At 30.3% G+C, this 22,159-nt stretch overlaps 1 protein-coding gene across 1 annotated transcript in view; it reads right to left on the bottom strand.

Moving 5' to 3' along the window:
• Positions 1-753: 753 nt before the first annotated feature.
• The window catches only part of LOC129968301 (beta-1,4-glucuronyltransferase 1-like), a 339,197-nt gene continuing 317,791 nt past the window's right edge, over positions 754-22,159 (bottom strand). The window contains exon 4 of the mRNA XM_056082157.1: positions 754-1,160. Coding sequence (XP_055938132.1) covers positions 966-1,160 — 195 coding nt within the window. The 3' untranslated portion in view covers positions 754-965. The remainder of the gene's footprint in view (positions 1,161-22,159) is intronic.

Below are 22,159 nucleotides of genomic sequence, written 5' to 3' on the forward strand. Positions count from 1 at the left end.
CTTTTTATTTTAATCTCGCAAATTTATTTGTTTTCTCTAAAAATGTAAAATTATTAAATTTTTTAAAAATACTTTTTCAAAATACTATAACACCTTTAAGATTTTTGCAGAATTTATATACAATTAACGAAAATATTAGTCGCATTTTATCTCTATTACTTCCAACAATATTACAATGCTCATATAAAATCTTCTTAACTATATTATAATAGTTTGTATAGTATTCAGTAACTTATATAATAATTGATTCAGTATATTTTTTCAAACAAAATCGAAAGCCAAATCTAATCCTAAGCTAAAATATTTTAAAACACTTTATTATTATATGTATATATATTATTTACTATTTTATGTAACACTTTACCATTATTACAATATATATTTGAAAATCTAAAATTTTTGAAATATTATTAAATATTATATACTATTTTTTGATGCAGCACTCGATATTTCAGAGTGGTTCAAAATATTATATAATATTTGCAAACTCAGAAATAGAAATAACTCCGAATTAGCAGAAAGCTATTTAATAATAAAGTACATTATTGTACATTAAACGAAATTATTCTTTTTTGCATAACATAACTGCATTTACGATATCAGAAATATTATACAATGCTTTAAAACATATCCTGGAATAATTTACAGTACTTTCATTAACATAAAATATTATTGAATTTTATGCGCAATATTTATCGATATTATATAATTTTCATGATACTGTAAATATTTATAATGCTATATAGTTTTGAACACTAATTATCATCAAGCATGTCCATATGGCATTTTACAATATCATTCAGAATTTTGTGCTACTTGGGCATCAAAGTCTGCAATTAAAAATACTCAACATGCTGTAAAAAGCGGAATAGTTTTTCACTTTCATAACATTCACAATTTGCTTATGAATATTCTAATAACACCTATACAAAATCTTTTGCTTCCCGTTCACTTTCAAGCTTTTTCTAATAGCACTTTCTGGAAGAATCCGGATACTTTTCTTTCAGTTCAAACTTGAACTGCCTGAAGAGCTGCCGATTCTTTTCTTGATCCGTTTCTTTATCCTTGTGAAAGGAGTTCGGAGTCTTGAGACCTCGGTGAACGATGAACGCATTGTTGAGAACGGAGAATTTATAACCGGAAACGTGGAGCTCGCATACCTGATGTGAAAAAAAAGGAGGAAATTAATGTCAAGTATAACAATATGATTTTTAGCACATTCGCACAGCTATTTTTTCAGAAATCTAGAAATATTTTCTAATTTTAATCAGAAAAGACAAGGTTAAAAATCGACAGCATCCCCAAATTCAAATTAAGGAGAAATTAATTTTAAACTGAGCGCAACAGAACGAATGAATTCTTAAACTAAATATAGAAATAAAGAATTATTTTTTTTATATTTAACAGTTTCAATAAGTTATACTATTACTGTTTAGTAAGGAAAAAATTATAATTTTAAAAACAAATAATGCAATTAAAATTAAAAAATAATCGTTTTAAAAACAGTAAATTTTATAAATAAGAAGACAGTTATAGTAAAAACTAGTTACAATGGTAGCTATAAATATGAAGATAGTCATAGTAAAAATTAGATACAATGAACTCTTCAAAACTATTTCCCTCCTATAAAGGATTTATTCCCTTTCTTCAAGGTCTTATCCCCTAGGACAATAAAATTGTAGACTGAAAGTAAAGCCGCGAATAATTTGCATGGCATTGGTGAACAATAGTTACGAAATATAAATACCTGGCATGAATCAAGCATTTTTATAGAATTGAATAAGAAAATATGTACTTAGTACACTTTTTTTCAGCCAATTGACACCAAAATTAGACATCAATTCAGAGTTGTAGTTGCGAGATAGCATACTGAATTGTATTGATTAAAGTCATTAAGTTTACGAGTTACTACATTTACATGCATGCGAAAATACAGATCGATCCATTAACGGATGTTAAATCCATTAACATCCATTTAACGGATTTCGCTAAGGTTTGATAAATATGCAAATTTTGGATGTTGAATCAGTGCCAAAAAAAAAAAAAAAAAAAAAACTATAAGACAAAAAATCTTTTTGTGTTTTGTAATTATCGATTCCGCTTGTACTCGAACAATCAGCCAGACAGATTTCCCGGGAATCGAGTTTGTTCAAAATTTGACTGTTATCCACACATTTGGTCGCAATTCTATATACTAAAATTCCGCCATCTAACTCAAAGAGTCTTTGAGTAATGGTGTTCAAAGACAGACAGACTGATGTAATGTCAAAAGTTCGCTTTACGTTCACAGGAAGGTCTGAAATGTAAAGATTCCACAAAATCTTGAGTTCGAACTTCTTGACGATTACAATACTTGCTCTATACTTCATTTACGAGAAAGTAAAAATACTGGCTTGAATATAACAATTTTGAAGTCAAAGTCAGTAGAATAGTCCTCTAACGTTAGCAATGATTCTTGAAAAAGTGTTAAATAATATTTTTATATTCAATCTATTGCACAACATTAAGTTCCTCGAATGAATTAAAATTTTGAAAAGTTATTTATTTATGATCGTTGAGAACAAAGGATGGCGATATGCTACGTAAGTTAGGAAATATTTTAGAATTAAAAAGAACTATTTGAAACTTTTAGTCTTAACTTCGAACTAACTAAAATAAATGTAAATCGGTCGTTACATATGTTATCATTACATTAGATGATGATAATTTGCCTTAAGAAGAAATTTACATAGAAAAAACTTGTCTTCAAAGAAAAATTTTCAAATGAAAAAGTTTTAATTGATGATATTACATTATTGGATTTTTTTTTATTTCAGTCATTTCATTAAACACAATTCATAAGAAGACAAATTCAAAATATATAAACCAAGCTTCAAATTCTCACAATCGCATACAATAACTGCAGGCATTACGGAAAAACCTCTTCTGAAAAATAAAATTTATTTATTTAGTATATTATAAAATAAAATTTATTTATTTATTTGTTATGCTATGAGTCTTATTTCTAAGCAAGTGAGCATGGGAAAATGCGATTTTTATTTTTCATTTGAAGAATACTTTTATCGAATTATATATCAGTTCGAATTATTTATTTGTAATCTAACCCTCTTAAATTGATTTTTACAAATTTAAATGTTTTATAAAACATGTCTATTTATGAAATGACATAGATTTGATTGAACCTAAATTTACTTTGCATTTTTCATTTATTCCTTTTTTTTTGTACTCTAGAAACTTCCAATTATTTTCCAGGTTTATGCTTAAGATTAAGAAACTCATCTCAAATATAATTATTATGTAAATATTCCTCTATAAATTCCAGTGATTTAATGTCATTTTCCCGTAAAGTCTTAAAAGTCTGATTTATTTCTTAATGTACATAAATATAAAAGGGTCACTTTTATTTCAATTTAAAATTATGATAGTAGTGGGAATGCCGTAAAAATGAAAAACATAACCATTGTAACATTCCCCGTTTCCCAATACTGATAAGACATTTACAGCCAGCTGTGTCGTCGCTGTTACTTACTAAATTTCTCGAGATAGCCAGATGGTGGATATTTTCACCAGGTGGTCTCGCATCTGTTCATTAGAGACTACAGTGAAAGACCACATGTGGAATTCCTCGTCCAAGAGGTATTGGTAGTACCTTCAAAGCGAAAGGGGTGTCCAAACATCTGGATGCTAGATGTTTCTGTTTGTGAAAGGACCTTCCCACGACCCACTGGCGCCGCTGAGAGAGCATATGGCTGAACCCCGATTGCTCGAAAGAGAGCTGAAATGACCAATGTAAATTAAGAGGTGGAGATTGTCGCCGAAATAAAGTGAGGAGTTTTTTTAGGAGGAGAGAAGAAACGAATTGCAGGCGGACTGTTGGACTACGCCCACGAGTTCGGAGTCCGAGAACCAATTGAGTTTCAAGAAACCCTTCGACGTCGACTGTTGTATATCCTACTACAGGTGTAAATAGCTACTTATTTAACTAAGATGAGAACAAGTTGTTCTTTTGTATATGTAGGGCTGTAAAATAAAGAATTGTCTGGAAATTCTGCTTCGTTATTTGATCAGTCTAGATCAAGACATTACACCATGCTGTAAGTTTGTGAAAAAAAAATACTTTTGATTTTTCTTTTTTATTTCTGATTTGAATTTAAAAATTCCATAATAAACTTTTCCCGAAAATAACATAACCAATAAATATAATGTATCCATTTTTTCGTTTTCCCAATAAATTTATTCTTATTGAGTTTTAATTACACAAAAAAAGCAATCATAAAAAAGACACAATAAAAGACAATAGAAAATTTATATGCAAATAATTTTGTTATTTCTGTTTGAAATAATTCAAGTGAAAATAGAAATAATGCTAAATAAATAAATGAAAAAATCATCAAAAATTGTATTCAAAGATTTAAATACCCTCCCGCAACAGCAAAAAATAAATTAGCCTCCAAGAAACAAAATAAGATAGGACAAAACAGAAACTCAAGGAAAAAATAAAAGCATGTAGGGGCTATAGCTATTATGATTTTAATCTACAAATATTATATTGTAATCTCTAGAGATTCGTGAAAGATTTATTATATTTTTGAGAAAATTTATCGCATATTATTAATCAGACTTCCTGTCAGGTTCAATTGCATTACATTGCTGCAATTCACTACCTAAAAGAATAAATAAATAAACGTTATTTTTGATAATAAGAACATCTGCTCTTGAAGGCATGCAAATTGATAGATAATAAGACATTCAGCAGGGCAGCATAACGTATTATAAACTACTCCGAACCTCCCAAAGGCACACAGAAAAATCTGAATGACCGGACCGCCGCAACAGCAACACTGGCGGAACTGTAGTTGACACCACAGGGCTTTCACCGGCCACGGTACAACCCTACCTGTAGGAAATACATCCCATCACCGATGGGAGGCAGCCGTCCTCCACCATTTTCTGAACCCACCAGGGTGACGAGAACCAACCCCCATTTCGGAAATTTTTCATCCTTAATTATGAGGTGACCCCCTCCCCCCCGGTGGGATAGGACGAGCAAAATAACATCGTCTAAGTTTTCTTTACAAAACAGTCAAGTCTGTTTTTATATAAAAAGTTAAACAAGAGTTGAAACCACCAAGTGGTGGCCAAAGCAGCATCGAAAATATTAACACTCATATATCCTATATATAAGTCCAACAGAACATTAAAAGTAGCTCATTATAAAGATTTATTAGCATAGCCTGGTTTTATCAGTATCTTTGGTCATTGCTACATGAATTTTAAGTCGATCTACGAATATTTAATGCACTTAGAGAGACAGAAAATATCCCTAGCTGGTATTAACTTTTATCTTTATACGCTGCGCCTTAGAAAATTTTATCTCCTTTTCAGGAAAAAAATCTTTTCAAATTTCATTACGCATTTTATAAATATTAAACTACAACTATAAATATTTTTAAGGGAGTTTCTAAAAAAGAGGAATTTGATATTTTTCCATTAAATAATATTAATATACAAATAAAACTAATGTACCCTTATCTCATAACTTATCTGAAATCTGAAATGATATTTTCTTTTTCGACACAGGTACTTAAATATCGGCTGCACTTATGAATTATGCATCATTACTTTTGCTTTTCGGAATAAATAATATTGAAAGCAGGGTTGGCTTATATTCCTCATAATAATTTCTCTGCGAACTCGATACCCTCCGTGAAATCTGAGTTCTTCGGGGACTGCGGCATTAATGGAGACAAGAGACAAACAACTGAAATCTCCTTTTTCTAAATCCCTCCACGGAAGCATTAAAATAAATGGAAGCTATTAGGATAATTGAAGTCAGCCGTTCCATGAAGGTAGAGCATCGCATTCCTTGCATAGCGGTTGACTTACTTTCTAGATGCATATTTCTTGAAAGAAATGCTTTGTTTATGCGAGGTAAAATATTTCATATAACGAAATGCTGAAAGATTCAAATCTTTCTTTAATGATAATAGAAATTTTGGTTATAGGGTAGTTTTTTTTTTTTTTTTTAATATAGTGAAATTTCCATAAAAGGAAAATGACCACAAATTCAATGTGATTGATATTTTTTCTTTGTTCACCGACAAAGAGCTGTCTCTTGGGCACTTTCTTTGCGTTTATGACTGCATGTTTTATTGTAAAAATGAGGATATTTATTACCATCTACCCATAAAGTTTGTTTCGTGTCTTTAAAACCTTATAATTACATGTTGAATTTGTAATTATAAGGTAACGACATTATTATATATGTAATTATAATGTTTTACTATACCTTTGTTTTATGATTCAAAATTATTCAAAATATTTTACAAAATATCATATATAAAGTCTTTTACTCTTCATGATCTTACGAAAAGAGTCCAATTTTTATATTTTTACTAAGATTTCTTAGCAATAACTTAGAACAGTGGGAGACGTAGCCTGAAAGGAAGGCAACAAACAGAGAAAAAGATATTGGAATATTCTTTTGAGTTTATATAACTTCCAAACGGAATTTTCAATTTTCATGCGTGGTATTTCATACATACAACAAGAATGCAATAAATAAGGTGCATTACAATTCACCTCAGTATCCTGAGATGACCACTTTTCGACGATTCTATCTTACTTAGGGGTGAGACGTAGATGGATGAGTGCATTTCCAGAATTCTGTGGCACAATCAAATCAAGCAGAGATCGGTTCCAGAGGACTTTTAAATAAAACTTTGTACTTTAAATAAAAAGAACAGACACCGACTCGGTGTAGGACGTAGCTGTATAATCTGCAAGATCCAGACCTTTTTATTTTTCATTAAAGAAATTGTTTTTAATCATATGTCTGATTTTTATACTCTGCTTTAGTTGTTGTGACTAACTCCAACAAATTCTTTAATCTTGCTCTCCGCCATATTAGATGCTTTCTCGTTCAATTTTTTCAAGTGTATCTGAATATTGTGTCCTTTCTCACCAAATTATTTTATTTTAATTCAGTCCTCGTGTCATTCGAATTTACTTTATTCTTAAAAGTAAAAATCTTTCATCTTTCCGCTCACCCCTATTTTTACGAATTAAACACAACCTAATACATGCGTAAAAGTGCAGAGGGTCTTAGAATCAGTTGGCAAACAATACCTTCTGGTATGCCTTTAAATCATAACGTTTTTGTACAAATAGAATAGTAAAGAACATGCCCTATGCACCTTGGGTTTTTTTTCTCTTAAGGGAAAAATTTTAATTTCAATGATTTTAAAATTATTAGCCTCAATGATTATTTTAGATTCGGACTTACAGTTTTGTTTAAAAACTACGTACATAATTTCCTTTCAGATTTGAAGCTATCGAATTCAAATATCTAGGAATAGACAGAGAGAGACAGGTGAAATGCATGAATGCTCACGGGGATATAAGCACACCTTACATTGGTTTCATCAAAAATTTACTACTTATTTACAATTTATGTGTAATAATCACAGAAGACATCTTTTTGCTCAGTTACCTTGTTAATTGAATTAAGCAAGAAAAGAAGGATAATAATAATTCCAAAAATAGATTTTTGGGATAGTATCAGACCTGAAACGGGAAGATTCATCAAAATCTCGAGTTCCAATTTTTTGACAATTGCAATATTTTTATCATGTAAGAACATTATGTTGTTTTGGTGTGGGATTTTTAAGCCTCAAAATGCAGGAGTAGAAAATTGTCGATTAATCGCTTTTGAGGCATAAATTTTCTCTTTTAGGGTTACTAGAAAATGACAAGAAAAGGTTGCCACATCTAATAACTTATCGCTTACACGCAAAAAAAAAAAAAAAAGTTACAACCTGGCGCGAACGTCCGCCCGATTCTCCTGTCAGGCCAATAAAGGGCAGGGTCGTAAGAAGTTATCACCCGAAGAAGAATAGAGGGAAAACTGGGAATGAACGGAAAACAGCAAGACAAAATATCGAAAGCTATATGTAGTTTTCATTTTTTTTTTCTTTTTTCGGGATTTTGTGTATTAGAATGTAAAAGTTATACTATTTATAAAAGAAATATTGTTATAGAATTTTCTGCAGAACGATAAATATTTTTATACATATCTCTAACGCACATATTATATAATACGCTTTATTTCACTTTGTAAATTCGCTCTTTCTTCAACATTTTAAATTGATTTTTGTTACAGTGTCCTGTTTAGTCATTATTTCACTAGTTCCATCACAGAAAGGAGATTCTGCAAGCACTGAATAACTAACTATATGGATTTTCTACTTCATAAAACAGAAGATTCCTTCGAGTGACACGGGAGGAACAAGAAATTCTAATATGTATTCCCTTATATACAAAGACTTAAAAAGGTTTTTTGCAGCAGCCGATTACTTTTAACATTACTTCCTGCAGTGCTTACTTCAGTCAGACCAGGGGAAAAAATCTTCCTCTGGACGGTGCCGACTTTTATGCATTTCGAAATGGAAGCAACGATTCTGAGCGGCAATCTCTTTGCCTCTTTTTTCATATTCTTTCACTCTTGAGTACTTCTGTGAGATATGAAGAAAAAGAGGAAAAGCTTTCAGAAACAGACCTCGGCCGAAGAAAAAGAAAAAGGATCTAATCTGCTACAAAAAGAATTTTTCCACAGATATGCTCCTATTTATGGGATATCGATAGGAAAAGAAAATCGTAGAAGAATAAAAACAAAAAGATGTTGTCGCTGGTACTTTTTTCACAAATTCGAGGTTCAGAGCTTCCCATTTTTTGAAGTAGCTTTGGTGATTTATGTGAGTATATTTATACTGGTTTTAATGTAAAAGTTATATAGTAGGATTAGTCGGAGAGGCATTTATTTTTTCGAAATTTTATTCGATTGAATATGCAAAAAATATATGATTTTGTTAAATTTCTTTTGGCTAAAATGTTGAAGTGATACAGGGCTATTAACTTCGAAAAGGTCAGCAAAAAGCAATACCGGAAAATTAAGAATCCTCTTTTAAGGAAAGTGGACAGAAATGCAGTAAATACATTGCCGTATAAACGAGAAAAACTAGCAATCGTTGTGGCTCAGTTGGCAGAGCATCTCATTTAAGATTGGTTAATCCGTGGTTTTAATCCCAGCCACTATGTTTTATCCAAATGATTGGAATTCTTTTATTTTATTCACTATCTGTTGTTTATCTAAGATCTGGAAGGTTCTAGATCTTTCTTAAATATTCAGATTGGATTGTTCTCGAACATTCTATATATCTAATTAGGCCGAGCCCCATCAGTGATGGGTAAGTTATCAGTCTCGTGCTGTTATTAGCTGCTTCGTTCTAACAAAATCCGTTTAATTTAACGCGTAGTTCTTTACATCTTCGTGGTAATATGGTGCACATGCTAATAGATGTTTCAGACTTCAAAAGGGAAGCTCTTCAAAACCCTATTAGTATAAAAACAGATTTTGATCTCATTGGCGTTAATAGTTTGTAATAATCATAAGCAGAATGCCTCTTTAGTTTTAGGGAACTTTTATTCTACAAGATAAAACCACTCATACCGGACTTTCAAGAAACTTTACTCACATATAATAAAAAGGTGACTGCAAGTGAAATAAAAATTTTAGGATCATGTGAATTTGATTTCAAAATACAAAATTTCTTTAAGTGTGGCGGCAGATCTGATTAAAATATGCGTGCTATCTTAAAAACCATTAAGTAGGTCCTCTCCCGAATGAAAATCAAAGTTTTCATTAGGGATGGAAACTTTGATTTGATATTTTTTTTAGATTATTGTTCCATACAATGTTGTTCAAGTCACTCGTCAACTCAGAGGGTTGTGGAACGAGCTCTACTCATCAAAATACTATTAAGTTTTGGCTATAAATATTTCAGAGGATGCACTAATCATTGATTCATTGAAAACGAGTAATGCAAACATTCGCGGAAAAAATAAATACAAATTACGAAAATTTTAAAAAAGAGACAATGTTTACGGAATAAATCGGATTTTTAATTAAATTCTTGTTACAGAGGTCACATAGAGTGAGATTAGTTCAGTTAGGAGATTATCAACATATTGATAAGTAAAGGTTAATACTCCAATCTTATGAGAAAGTTTGTTGAACAAATTCTAAATCGCTGGAGTTTAACATTAAGGGAAGAACAACTATTTTGAACGAGCTTTTTGCCACGAAGGCATTGATATTGATGCTTAGCTTTTGAAGGGAGGTACAGTCGCTCCAAGCCAAACTCGGACATCATAGAAAAAAATCTTGTTTTGCAAAAATACTTTGATTAAAAGGAATTCAAAAAAAGTAAAGATGGTTTTCTAATAGTGAATTTATTGCTTTATTAAAAACAAACCAAATAACGCTAATTCATAAATTATAAGGACAAATTTAGAGATAAAAATAAAATTGCGGAAGAAAGAGAGCGCAAGCCAAACTCGGACATCTGACAATAAAGCGCTAAATAATTGCAACCCTGAGAGAAAATTGTAGGCAACTTCATGAAAAACATTGTAGTTGTTCAGCGGAATTCTCGATTTGACGTTTTTTCATTTATTGCAGAAAAAAAACTTAATTTATTGAAAATGTCAAGGCAAAGGGGCCAAACGAGTATAGAGTTAAGGAAATTGATTATTAAGCATACTGAAGATGGAAAGTCTGTGCGAGAAATATCGGAGATTGTCAAAAGAAGTCATTCCACGGTTCATGACATCATAAAACGCTACAAAACCAATAATCAGGTGGAAAATAAGCCTAAAAAAGCCCATAACAAGATTTTCGCCGAAGCAGATGAGCGATTTTTAGTGAGAAAAGTGAAAGTAAATCCCTTTCTTAGCGAGATTCCTTTCTTAAATCCCTTTCTTCTATTATTGCTGAAAATGAATTAGGGAAAAAAGCTAGTCCATCAACAATTAGAAATGTGCTCCATAAGAAAAACCTCAATGGAAGAAAAGCCAGACAAAAGCCTTTCATAAGTAAGCGAAATCAAAAAGTAAGACGGGAATTCGCAAAGGAGCATGAAAACAAGGATTTTTCTTACTGGAAACAAATATTATTCACTGACGAGAGCAAATTCAATATATTTGGATCAGATGGCAAGCCATATGTTTGGAGAAAATCGAATGAGGAATTGCGTAGAAAAAACTTGAAACCATCTGTGAAGCATGGTGGCGGATCAGTAATGGTCTGGGGATCATTTTCAGCTGCTGGCCCAGGAACTTTGCATTTCATTGAAGGGAGAATGGATCAGAATGTGACCTTGACATTTTAAAAACAAAATTGCCAATATGTGTGCAAAAACTTTCGCTTGGCAATAATTGAAGATTTTATCAGGATAATGATCCCAAGCATAACGCTTAGAGAGTGCGTTCTTGCCTCCTATATAATTGTCCTCACGTCATGGAAACACCACCCCAAAGCCCAGACATAAATCCCACCGAGAATTTGTGGGGTCATCTTAACAAAAAAGTCCGGGAACACGCTGTTTCAAGTAAAACTGAGTTGAAAAGACTATTATTGCAAGAATGGGACAATATTCAGCCTAATTTTTGTGAAAAATTGGTGCAATCTATGCCTAAACGCCTTAAAATGGTTATAAGAAACAAAGGATTACATACAAAATATTAATTCATTTGAAACATTAACTAGTTTTTAAAAATCTTCTTAGCCGTCCGAGTTTGGCTTGTGCGTTAATTTTTTGTTTTGTTTTGTTTTTTACCATAATTTCTGGTTACAATGTAATAATTTATATGTTTTGTTATCTGTTTTTAATACTGCAATAAATATATTATTGAAAATGCATTTGATTATTTTGCTAATCATTTTTATTTAATTTTTTTACTTAATTAGTAGATTTTCTTTGATGTCCGAGTTTGGCTTAGAGCGACTGTATGTGCCTACGATAAGAAAACTGCTGATGTACCAGTGGATCCCTAGCAGACATAATACACAGAGCACTTACTACTTAATTCTTAATGTCTACTTAATCCTTAATGTTTTAATGCACCCAACATGGTCGCCTCGTAATTGAGGATAAGAACCTTCCAGTATGATGGTTGGTTCTCGCCACCCCTGTGGGTATACGAAAAGATGGAGGGGGCATAATTCCTTAAAGAAGGGTTGTACCTTGGCTGGTGACTTAGGATTCAATCACAATTCCGGACAGTGTTGCTGAGTTGGTCCGATCATTCAAGTTTTTCCGGCTGCCTTCCGGTGGTCGGATTAGTCAGTTTGTGATTAAGGTGTTATTGCGTGAACCTACTTGAAAGATGCAGCTGTAAATAATTATTAATATCAGTTGTGTTTTATTAACCCTTTGCACTCGGAAAGATAATTCGATGCATAATTATTCACTTAATACATGGACCTGTTTATTACAATAAAAAAAAAATACATTTCACTGTTTTAAGTTGAGTTTCCCTATAAAATGAATCTACATCTTTTAAAAATTCTATATTTATTTTTAACAACAAAAATTAAAAATAATATATATGTAAAGTTAAAATGAAATCTATGATCTCAAATTTCAAGCTATTATGTGAGAACATTATTAAGTCATTATTTGTCTTAATTAATTTAAGTCATTAACCAGTTTAAACCGGTTTGAAACAATCACGAGACTTCTCTATCAGTCTCTCTCTTTCTCACTCTCTCTCTGCTTCATCTATACTTATAAGAAAGCTCAATGTGTGTGTGTGTGTGTGTGTGTGTGTGTGTGTGTGTGTGTGTGTGTGTTGGCGCTCTACAGGCCAGACCGTTTGACCTACAGCTACCAAATTTGGTACATGTACACCTTGGAGGTTGGGAATGGGCACCTGGGGTTCCTTTTTTCGAATTTTTAATTAGAATTTTAATTATTAATTAAAAACTAACTTTCCCGTCAAAAAAATCTTCCATTTTCCTCACCGCCAACTTTTCCGCCAAAAATATCTTCCATTTTTCCCACCGCCAAATGAGAAAGGCTTCAGTTTTTTTTTTCTCCCAACAGTAATGAGGCTAGGGTTAAAATTTTTCGGCGGATTATTTCAATCGATTCTGTTTACTTTCTTAATGTTTGATGCATTTAAAATTAAACATTGTTAATGAATCGATCTTTCAGATTCATTCAGAAGTACTTTTGAATTAAAATAAAACAGAATAAAGGAAATTAAAAATTTCTAATCCGCATAGCGTTACCCCAACTGGCGTAGAAAAAATCAAGTATTTGCGTTACGTAACTGGCGAAGAAAATTCACGCATGCGCATTCTGTTCTGATTGTTGCCATAACAACCGTTATCAATGGATGATTTAAATTATTTTTGGGTTAGTTGCATGCTTTTATAAGTAAATTGTACTTATGTTAGTTATATATTTTTTGTATATGCTTATAGTTTTAAGTACATCGTTTTTTAAGTAGTTTTTTTAAAAACCTGTTTTCAACCGTTTATTTTAAACGATTCGTTTTATTTTCTTAGTGTTTGATGCATTTAAATTTAAACATTGTTAATTAATCTATCTGCTCATAATGAATCTAAGAAAATTTTGTTGACAAACTCTTGAGATATTACATAAATTAAAAAAGATATTCTTTAGTGCCCATAAAGTTTAAACGCTATGTGACTCTATTTTCAGTAATCAGATTATAAAAAAAATGCTTTGTTTCAGTAAAAAATATTATTATATTAATTGAAGATTAATTCTTTCCACTTTAATTTAAAGCATAAATTCTACGGGTGCTAACAGAAAATTAGAGAGATACATATTACGTTATGACTGAAGGCCTTTATAATATTATGAATGAATTATATGACAATCAAAATTTGAAGTTTTAATACATTTTGATGAAGAAGCTATTAAAGTAGGAATTGCATAAAATATTTAATTATTAAAATTTTAACGAACATTAAGATTGGCGAACCGGCTGGTCGCCGGTATAGGTCGCCTAGTATATATATATAATTTTTTAAACTTTCATGTTCAATTTTTCTGGCAGGCAAACAAAGTTTTGGAGCTCGACCGATGTTCAAATGAAATAACGGCTATGATGTCATAGTTCTACTTCAACCTTTTAAAAACGCATCTGCTGTCAAAGAAGTATACATAATAATGATGCACTACTGGTAAAAGCAGGTAAAAAAAATACATGTGATTAAAAGATGATGATGAAAATTGTTATGTATGCTTTATTCATTGCCGACGTGATTTCCAGCTTCAATATTCATTGCCTATGCTATTTTGAGCTTCAAAACCACCTAACCAAAAAACATCATGTTTCCACATGATAATAAATAAATAAAGTGTTAAGCACCGTGATGAAGCACCGTCTTAAATGATGACTGAGAGGAGACATTCGAAGGCAAAGGATTAATAATATAATGGAAGCCCTTTAGGGCGCCATTGTGATTCGGTTCCAATCCATTCCTACTTTTTCCAGAATTAAAAAAGTAAAGTAGATTGCGATCTCTAATATTAGATACATCAATGCATAATAAACTTTATACTTGATTCATCTATTTGTTTATCGTCTGGATTGATTCATTATCCTTTGCAAGTAATGCGTCAGTATTTTTACATCACTAATTAAAGAAAGAATGCCATAAAAGAAAAAAAAATATCATCAGGTTAAAAATATTCAATTCAAAATGGATCGTTTATAAAAGCAAGAAAAGCTTCAATAAGTTATTAAAAAAAGCTATCACCTACAGGTATCATTTCTTAAATAATAAATTTTAAAGAAACTTACTTTTACTAAAATAAAATCAGCGATCATTTGCCTCAAAAAGAATGAAATGCAAACACCGTATTTGAAAATAGATCAGAACGAAATGCGTTTCTCCTTGACAAACAAGACTTTCCTCGATGCGACAGTAAAAGCAATTTTCTTGCGATCGGATTTCAAAGAAAATAAGAAAAGTTCGAAAGAGGAAATGCATTTAGCGGATATGAATGACAGAAAATGAATTTTATATTCATGGATTTTTTTTCAAGTAGTCAGCCACAAACAAAAATACGTAACCTTTCTGTTTTTGCCAATGCATTTTATGTTCGATAAGCGAATCGAAAATGGAAATATAAATAAATCATGAGATCTCGCTGATCATTCGTCAAACTTTTGCATTTATTTCTTTTGATTTGAAAATCCCCTCTTCAAATTTTTCTTTTCAGATATTAATACGTTTTGAAATAATGATATTATATATAGAAATTCATCTATACTTATAAAAGGAAGTATTTGTATGTGTATCGTACTATTAGTTAGGAGAGTTTAGTTATATTAACGTCCTGTTGTAAAGCAACACTAGGGCTAATTTAGGACGGATCTAGTAATTTTGAACCGCGGTCAGATGACGAGGACGACATTTGAGCTGGCATCCTCCTCTCCATACCATACCAGCGGGAGGACGTTTGGCCTTGATGTATTTAGTGTGCAACTAGTCCCCTTACACGACAGTTCTTCAGTGGTATCGGGTCTCGAACCTGAAGCCCGACAGCTTACCAGCCGAGATCTTCCCACCAGGTCACCGCGCCTCCCCCTAGTAATTAGAAAATTTGGCCTATAGGTAATTGTAATGATAATTTAATGCCTTTCGAATCCTGGATTTTAAAATTTAACATGAAAACAACTTTCATTTAACAAAAGTTATTATTTTTTTTATTGAATATTGAATGTGTAAGCAGCGGAATCTTTTCTGTGAGAACACCGTCAAAGAGCAAACATAATTGTCTCAGCTGTTCTTCATAATTGTCTTAGTGTTCCAAGAAACTATTTATCAATTTATTGTATTCAACTAATGTAATTTAAAGAAATTTGAAAAAATCTTTCATTGTTTTACGGAAAATTAAAAAAAAAATCATTAGATATTGGAATTCAGTTACACTTTTTCAAATTTTTTTTGTCATTTCCTAACTTTTCTTTCTAATTTTAGACAAGAATGATCAAAATATCTTTCTTTCATTAAATTATTTGTTTTCTTTATAAATTAAGACATTTTCTGTGTTCATCTATGCCAAAAATATGTATTCTCGGGTGAGGGAAAATTTTACTTTTTGCTGAATCAACAACAACAAAAAAAAAAAAGAAATCAGGGTTATTACTTTTTAATTTGATATAATTTTGATTCTAATATCATCGTTTGTAGGTAACTTTATAATTTCATTCTGTCTTTTTTTTTTCTTTAACTCTTCATAATTTCCAATTATTTGCTTCGATTTTTATCATCTGTACTCCACCAAGCGCATCCATTGCTAAGAAAAATAAAAAATCCCGTATAAATAGTAAAAATATAACAATATATATACTCATTATATAAAATGTATGTATAAATAGTATAAATATCACGTATAAATAGGCTTGCATATCTATATCATTCTTTTATTTCATTTCCACAGATTTATTCCATATTATTATGGCTTTTATTTCTCTGAGAGTCGTTATGCCACGAAGAGGAATGTGCGAATTCTGTGAGTTTCCTAGACGCCAGTTTTACATAGGCAATACAATTCACCATTATAAATACTAAATTGATAGTGAATAATTCTTTTTTTCCTTCTACTGATAATTAGTCGCTACACTTGCTGGCTCAGAAACCGTGGAAATAATTTTTAGTTATAATCCCTAGAAGTGTGCATTTTTATCCATTTGTATAAAAACACGGTAATACAAGTAAGATTAATAAAATTCGGAATTTAATAAACAATTGAATCTTTATATAGTTCTAGGGAAAAATGATTAAAATTTTTATAGCAAAATTGTAGACAAAGGTCAATTTTTGGAGGAAGGAATATGATAAGAAGTTGATTTATCATTATAAATTTATCATTATGAGAACAGGTAAACCAAGTATGCAATTAGTTAGATAAAAGAAATTTTATATTGAACAATAACGTAAACCTGTAAAAAGGTTTGGATGCGAACCTGTAAATCAGCAAGATGATGAACCACTATAAGATGAATCTAAATATAATAAACACCGTATTGTGGAAGCATACGAAAGATTCAAAGTGGGGAGGGGGTAATCGTATCCTCCGAAACATTTCTGTGATACTCATAGTTAGTTAAAAAAAGAATTATTCCATCTTTTTAATTTAATAATTACAATTATTTTCAACTTTTTTATTTTGCCCTTTCATTTCATAATAAAATCACGTAAAACACAAAGTCTATTTTGACATTAGTTCATCTAGTTGGTAATATTTGATTTCTTTGATATACTGAAAATTCAGAGATCTATGTAAAGTTCCGATAAAACCACATGCATTTAGGAGTATTATTTTGTGATCTCCAAATTAAAGTTTATTAACTGAATTTGATTTCGACTAACTCAGTCTGCATTGTCAGTAATACATATCGGCAGTGCAATATGTCAATCTACAGTGACTGATGCGGCCTGAACGAAAAATACAAAGCCAGTCACCAGTAACTGACGAGGTACAAACGGAAAATTCAATGTCAGTTACTAATTATTGACTTGGTGATTAACGTAATAATATTCCTTTATTTTTATTCAAAACAATTCTTAAAGCATATGTCACTATTTCTTCCTTTCTGGTTTTTAATTTGTTAACATTATCTTCAGGTAACAGTTGTTAAAATTTTAAATGAAATGTAATAAGTAAATTTTTAATCATATACAGTATCTCCTAAATCTTCTCTCTGATGAAACAGAATTTAAACGAGGTATTAAAAAAAAAAACTAAAGATATGATTGAACTTAAAAATTGAAAAACTAAAGCTTATACTGAAACATTTCATGAAACTACAACTTAAAAACATTTAGAAGCGAATCAGAAAATATATGAAAAATACATCAAAGAAAACTAAAGACAAAATCGATTTCGATCAAGTATCAACATCAGCATCAACTCATTCTATGAATGAATAAACTAGTTTTAAAATATTGAAATCCCGTTGCTTCCGATGTTGAGTTTCTCTTCATTCGATTGAGAAACTAAAACACTTCTATCGCTCAAACCAATTCGTATTTCTTTTCCATTTTCATAAATTTAATATGCATCGCTGGATTTCAAATCAATTTTTGATCAGTTTGGAAGGAAATTTACTGGATGATATTCTTAAAGTTGAATGGTAAATAAAGAAGAATCGGAAATATCAAATTCCGAGCAAGGAAATATTTGAACACTTTCTTTACAAGTATCATCTTTTTTTTTTTTTCTTTGAATAAAATATCTTGTTCCTTTATGGCCGAGTATCACATTCTTTAAGATGAAATAATCTTGGTTATGTTGAAAAGTACCGACCAATGATTTATGAATTTCGACTTTTCTGTTTTAAAATGTATTAATATTTTGTAATTCAAAGGACTGTTGTTTTCGTAAGTTGTATAAACTATTTATGGTGCAATAATTGATTCTCTAAAATTCTAGTACTTGAGATGCCTTTTTTAAACATTTACTCGTCAACTCAATACAATTGCAATTTATAACTGATTATGAATGACACGGAATAAACCTACAATCTTTTCTCTCGAAGCTTTAGGGCAATATTCAAATGAATTATGAATTTTCTTTTGTTTTTTAGAAAGTTGTTTCAAATTTCCTATAGTAAACTCTTAATCTAATTGGATTAGAAGTTGCTCTGAATCTGATGCTGGTTTCTTTAATGAAACGTTGATGATTAGAGGGAAATGTAATATAAATAATAGAAGTGGCATTCATACATTTTAATGAATATTGCAATTTTATAAATATTTTGAAATTTTATAAACACTTCGTGCTATAAGGTTATATATATATTTTGATATATATGTATACTCTTAGCAATATATATATTTTGCACATCTGGCACAACATTTTAGTTGCAACATTTTAACCATAAAAAATTATCAAATGCAATGAATATCCACAAAGTCCTTAATTAATAATAATCATTTGATTATTAGCATTAACTGTGTGTGTATGTGTGTGTGTGCATTATTATATTCAGTTCTTGAAGATGTTTTAGAACCGAAAATCCAAATTGGGATATAAGTTGGTAATACTTCTTTCATGCACAGTAAGTCTTTTTAAAAGAAGACAGTTTTACAGATATATATAATAGATGGTTAACTGGAGCCAGGTGAAAGATTTTCAATCTTGATGACAAACTTGGTGATGAATTCGACAATAAAAATGAAGGATTTCGAGTTTTCAAGTATAAATTTTGATTTATCTGTTATTAGCTTAAAATTTTAATTTTAATCGCAACATTAATAATGTGAATACAAAAAAATTGATTAAATAATATCGCAATGTGCATGTCTTTATACCCAGTTATTTAAATAATAAAAAGTATTGATGCAAATTACATTTAAAAGTAACTGATTTTTTTAATTAAGATATTCAGAAATATAATTTATATAACTCGAACTTATTTCTTAAAAATTTATAGTAGCATAAAAACAGATTTTTTGGTATAATACTCTCTGAAGTGATAGAAGAAAATAGATAACTATTGATAGAATAAAAATCTGATTAAATTTTTTGTAAATCCTTTTTAATGAGGGGTGCAAATTTTCAGAGGTGCAAATCCCCATTATCCAAAACGTAAATACCTGCTAATTCTGGAAACGAGATTCAAATACCTTTTTGAGAGTAACTAATATTCTACTATTAAATTAGATTCAACTATCTAATCTCTAGAGCTCTTTGCGTGATTTTGTATCATGCATCTAGCATCACGCATACCGAGTACAATAGCATCACGCATACCGAGTACAATAGCATCACGCATATCTAATACAATAGCATCACGCATATCTAATACAATAGCATCACGCATATTCAATACAATAACATTACGCAACAGAGCAAATTCAGTTGTGTTATGTAGTTAGATATGATGTTTCAGTCTTTGGTAAATGTCATTGCACATGCTATTTAACATTTAACAGTATGCATTCTTATGGTGTATAAAGCTCTAATTTTTAATTACAACACTGAGATTTCTTTATAAAATTGCGTATAATTACGTTAGTAGAATATTACTTAAATTACTAGTGCATATTATTTTGAACTTCCAATAATTAATACAATGAGTTTGGAATATTTTAGGAAGATTTCAAACAATTCTATGCTTATATAAAAGTTTTCCATGGTACCAAAATAATATATTATAAAATCAAAATGTAGCTAAACATAAGAATAAAGAATTTAAATTAATAGAAGTAACACTCTCATTTGATTACTCTCATACGACTAACCTTACTGCCCATACCATTTAAATCAATGTTTCTTTTTACATTGTTTTGTGATGCTATGTTTGTGAGTATTTTTGATGAAAATTGGCAATTTTAATATTTTCTCGTTCTTAATTAATCATAATTTTATTTATATTTTAATTTTATACATGTGGCAGAACTTGATTCTAAATACAAGAAAAGGATTGATAAGTAGATTCCATTATATTCATAATAATAAATCTATCTATCACTCTCTCTGTATATAAACCTTAATATACATGGTACAGAAATGGCTCTTATTATTTATTGCCGAATGGCAACAAATATAAACAAAATGCTATACGAATGTTTCAGATTTCTTAACTGAACATTTTACTGACGAACTGTTCAATGTTTCTTTCATTACTGGAGTTGAAAAATATTATTAGAAATACCCTGGAGAGGGTTTGCAGTATCCCTCCCCCCCACAAACTCCATTCAATCAAAAAGAACAAGATAAAAAAAATCTAAAAAATTCGTCCAAATTTTAAAGAACGCAAAAATGGACTTAACTTTCGCCATTTTGTCATAGATGTGATTTATCTATGGAAAATGAAGATCATATTTTCCAAATGTATTATTTTAAAATTCAAAAAATTAAATTTCAAACAAATTAATTATGTTTCTATTATTTTTTAATTTAATTTATTAGATAATCCGTTGCGATATAAAGTTATCATTCAATTGAAACTCACCCATCAAAATATTAAATCGCGTGCTTTTACCAGTGTTGAGATTAAGATAAAAATTTCTTCGGGTATTAACTCCTAAATTGCCTTTTTACTTTCGCTTTTATTTTTGGCAGCGGTGGCCTGTCAGTAAGATCTTGGCTTAGCACCTGGTCGCAGATTAGACCTTATTCCACCGAAGAATAGTCGTGTAATATGGTACAGTGCATGTTAAATCCGTCGGGGATAAACGTCCTCCCGCTGGTGTGGAGTGGAAGTTTAGAGTGGGGGGTTCCAGCTCAGGTATCGTCCTCATCATCTGACGGCGGTTCAAAATTACAAGTTCCGTTCAAAAATAGCCCTACTGTTGCTTTAAAACGGGAACGTTAATATAACTAAGATGAACTTTTTTTTTATTTCATAGTATATACACATTTGAATTTTGTATCCATAGTAAATTAAAATGGATCGATTCAATTACAAATATATTTTTCTGTTGTATTTAATAATAAAGTAACATTTTAAAATATGATTTCCATATTAATTATTTAGCAGCCTAAACAGTCAATAAATCGAACAAACTGGTCGCCAAAGATGGCTACATAAAAATAAAGAAAAAATATTAGAAAATTTAAAAAAAAGAAAGATTTTTTTAGAATAATAAAAAAATTTTCAAAACATATTTTTTTTTGGTGCACTAAAAAGTAACAAACAGTAGTTTTTATTAGAAATCTGCAGTTCAAAATATATTTATGAAAATAGGACGCATGAGAGACAATACTATAAGGTAATGTAGTAACATCAAGTAGTATAATGAAATTCATAATTATTATTTCTAATATATTATGATTCTGATTAAAATGGCAAAATACTTTAAGTATCTCTATCACTATTTTACATTTCTGTCTTTGTTTTAACATCTAGATTTTTTTAATTAAATTTTTTTTTCTTTTTAGATATTAATAAAAATATTTTTTTCATAAACGTCTTTTATTTTCATTGTGGGACTTCATAGTAAATTATTATACAAAAGACTTTCCATAAAATATTCCGGATTTTTATTTTACCTATTTAATTGCAATATTAACTTATTTTTACTGTGGCATTATTTTACAATAAAACAAATTCAACTAAATTATCCTATATTCTTTTACCATTCGAGTAGGGATTGCAATACCGGTATACCGGGATACCGAATACCGGTATTTTGAGCCATTTGTACAATTTTGTAATACCGGTATTCGCAAGTTTAAATACCGGTTTTTCGGTATTTACTAGAAATTTTTTAAATTGTCTCCACTATATGTTTAGGGATCGCCAACATAACAAAATAGTATAC

The sequence above is a fragment of the Argiope bruennichi genome, chromosome 1 (assembly GCF_947563725.1).
Source record: "Argiope bruennichi chromosome 1, qqArgBrue1.1, whole genome shotgun sequence".
Taxonomy (NCBI): domain Eukaryota; kingdom Metazoa; phylum Arthropoda; class Arachnida; order Araneae; family Araneidae; genus Argiope; species Argiope bruennichi.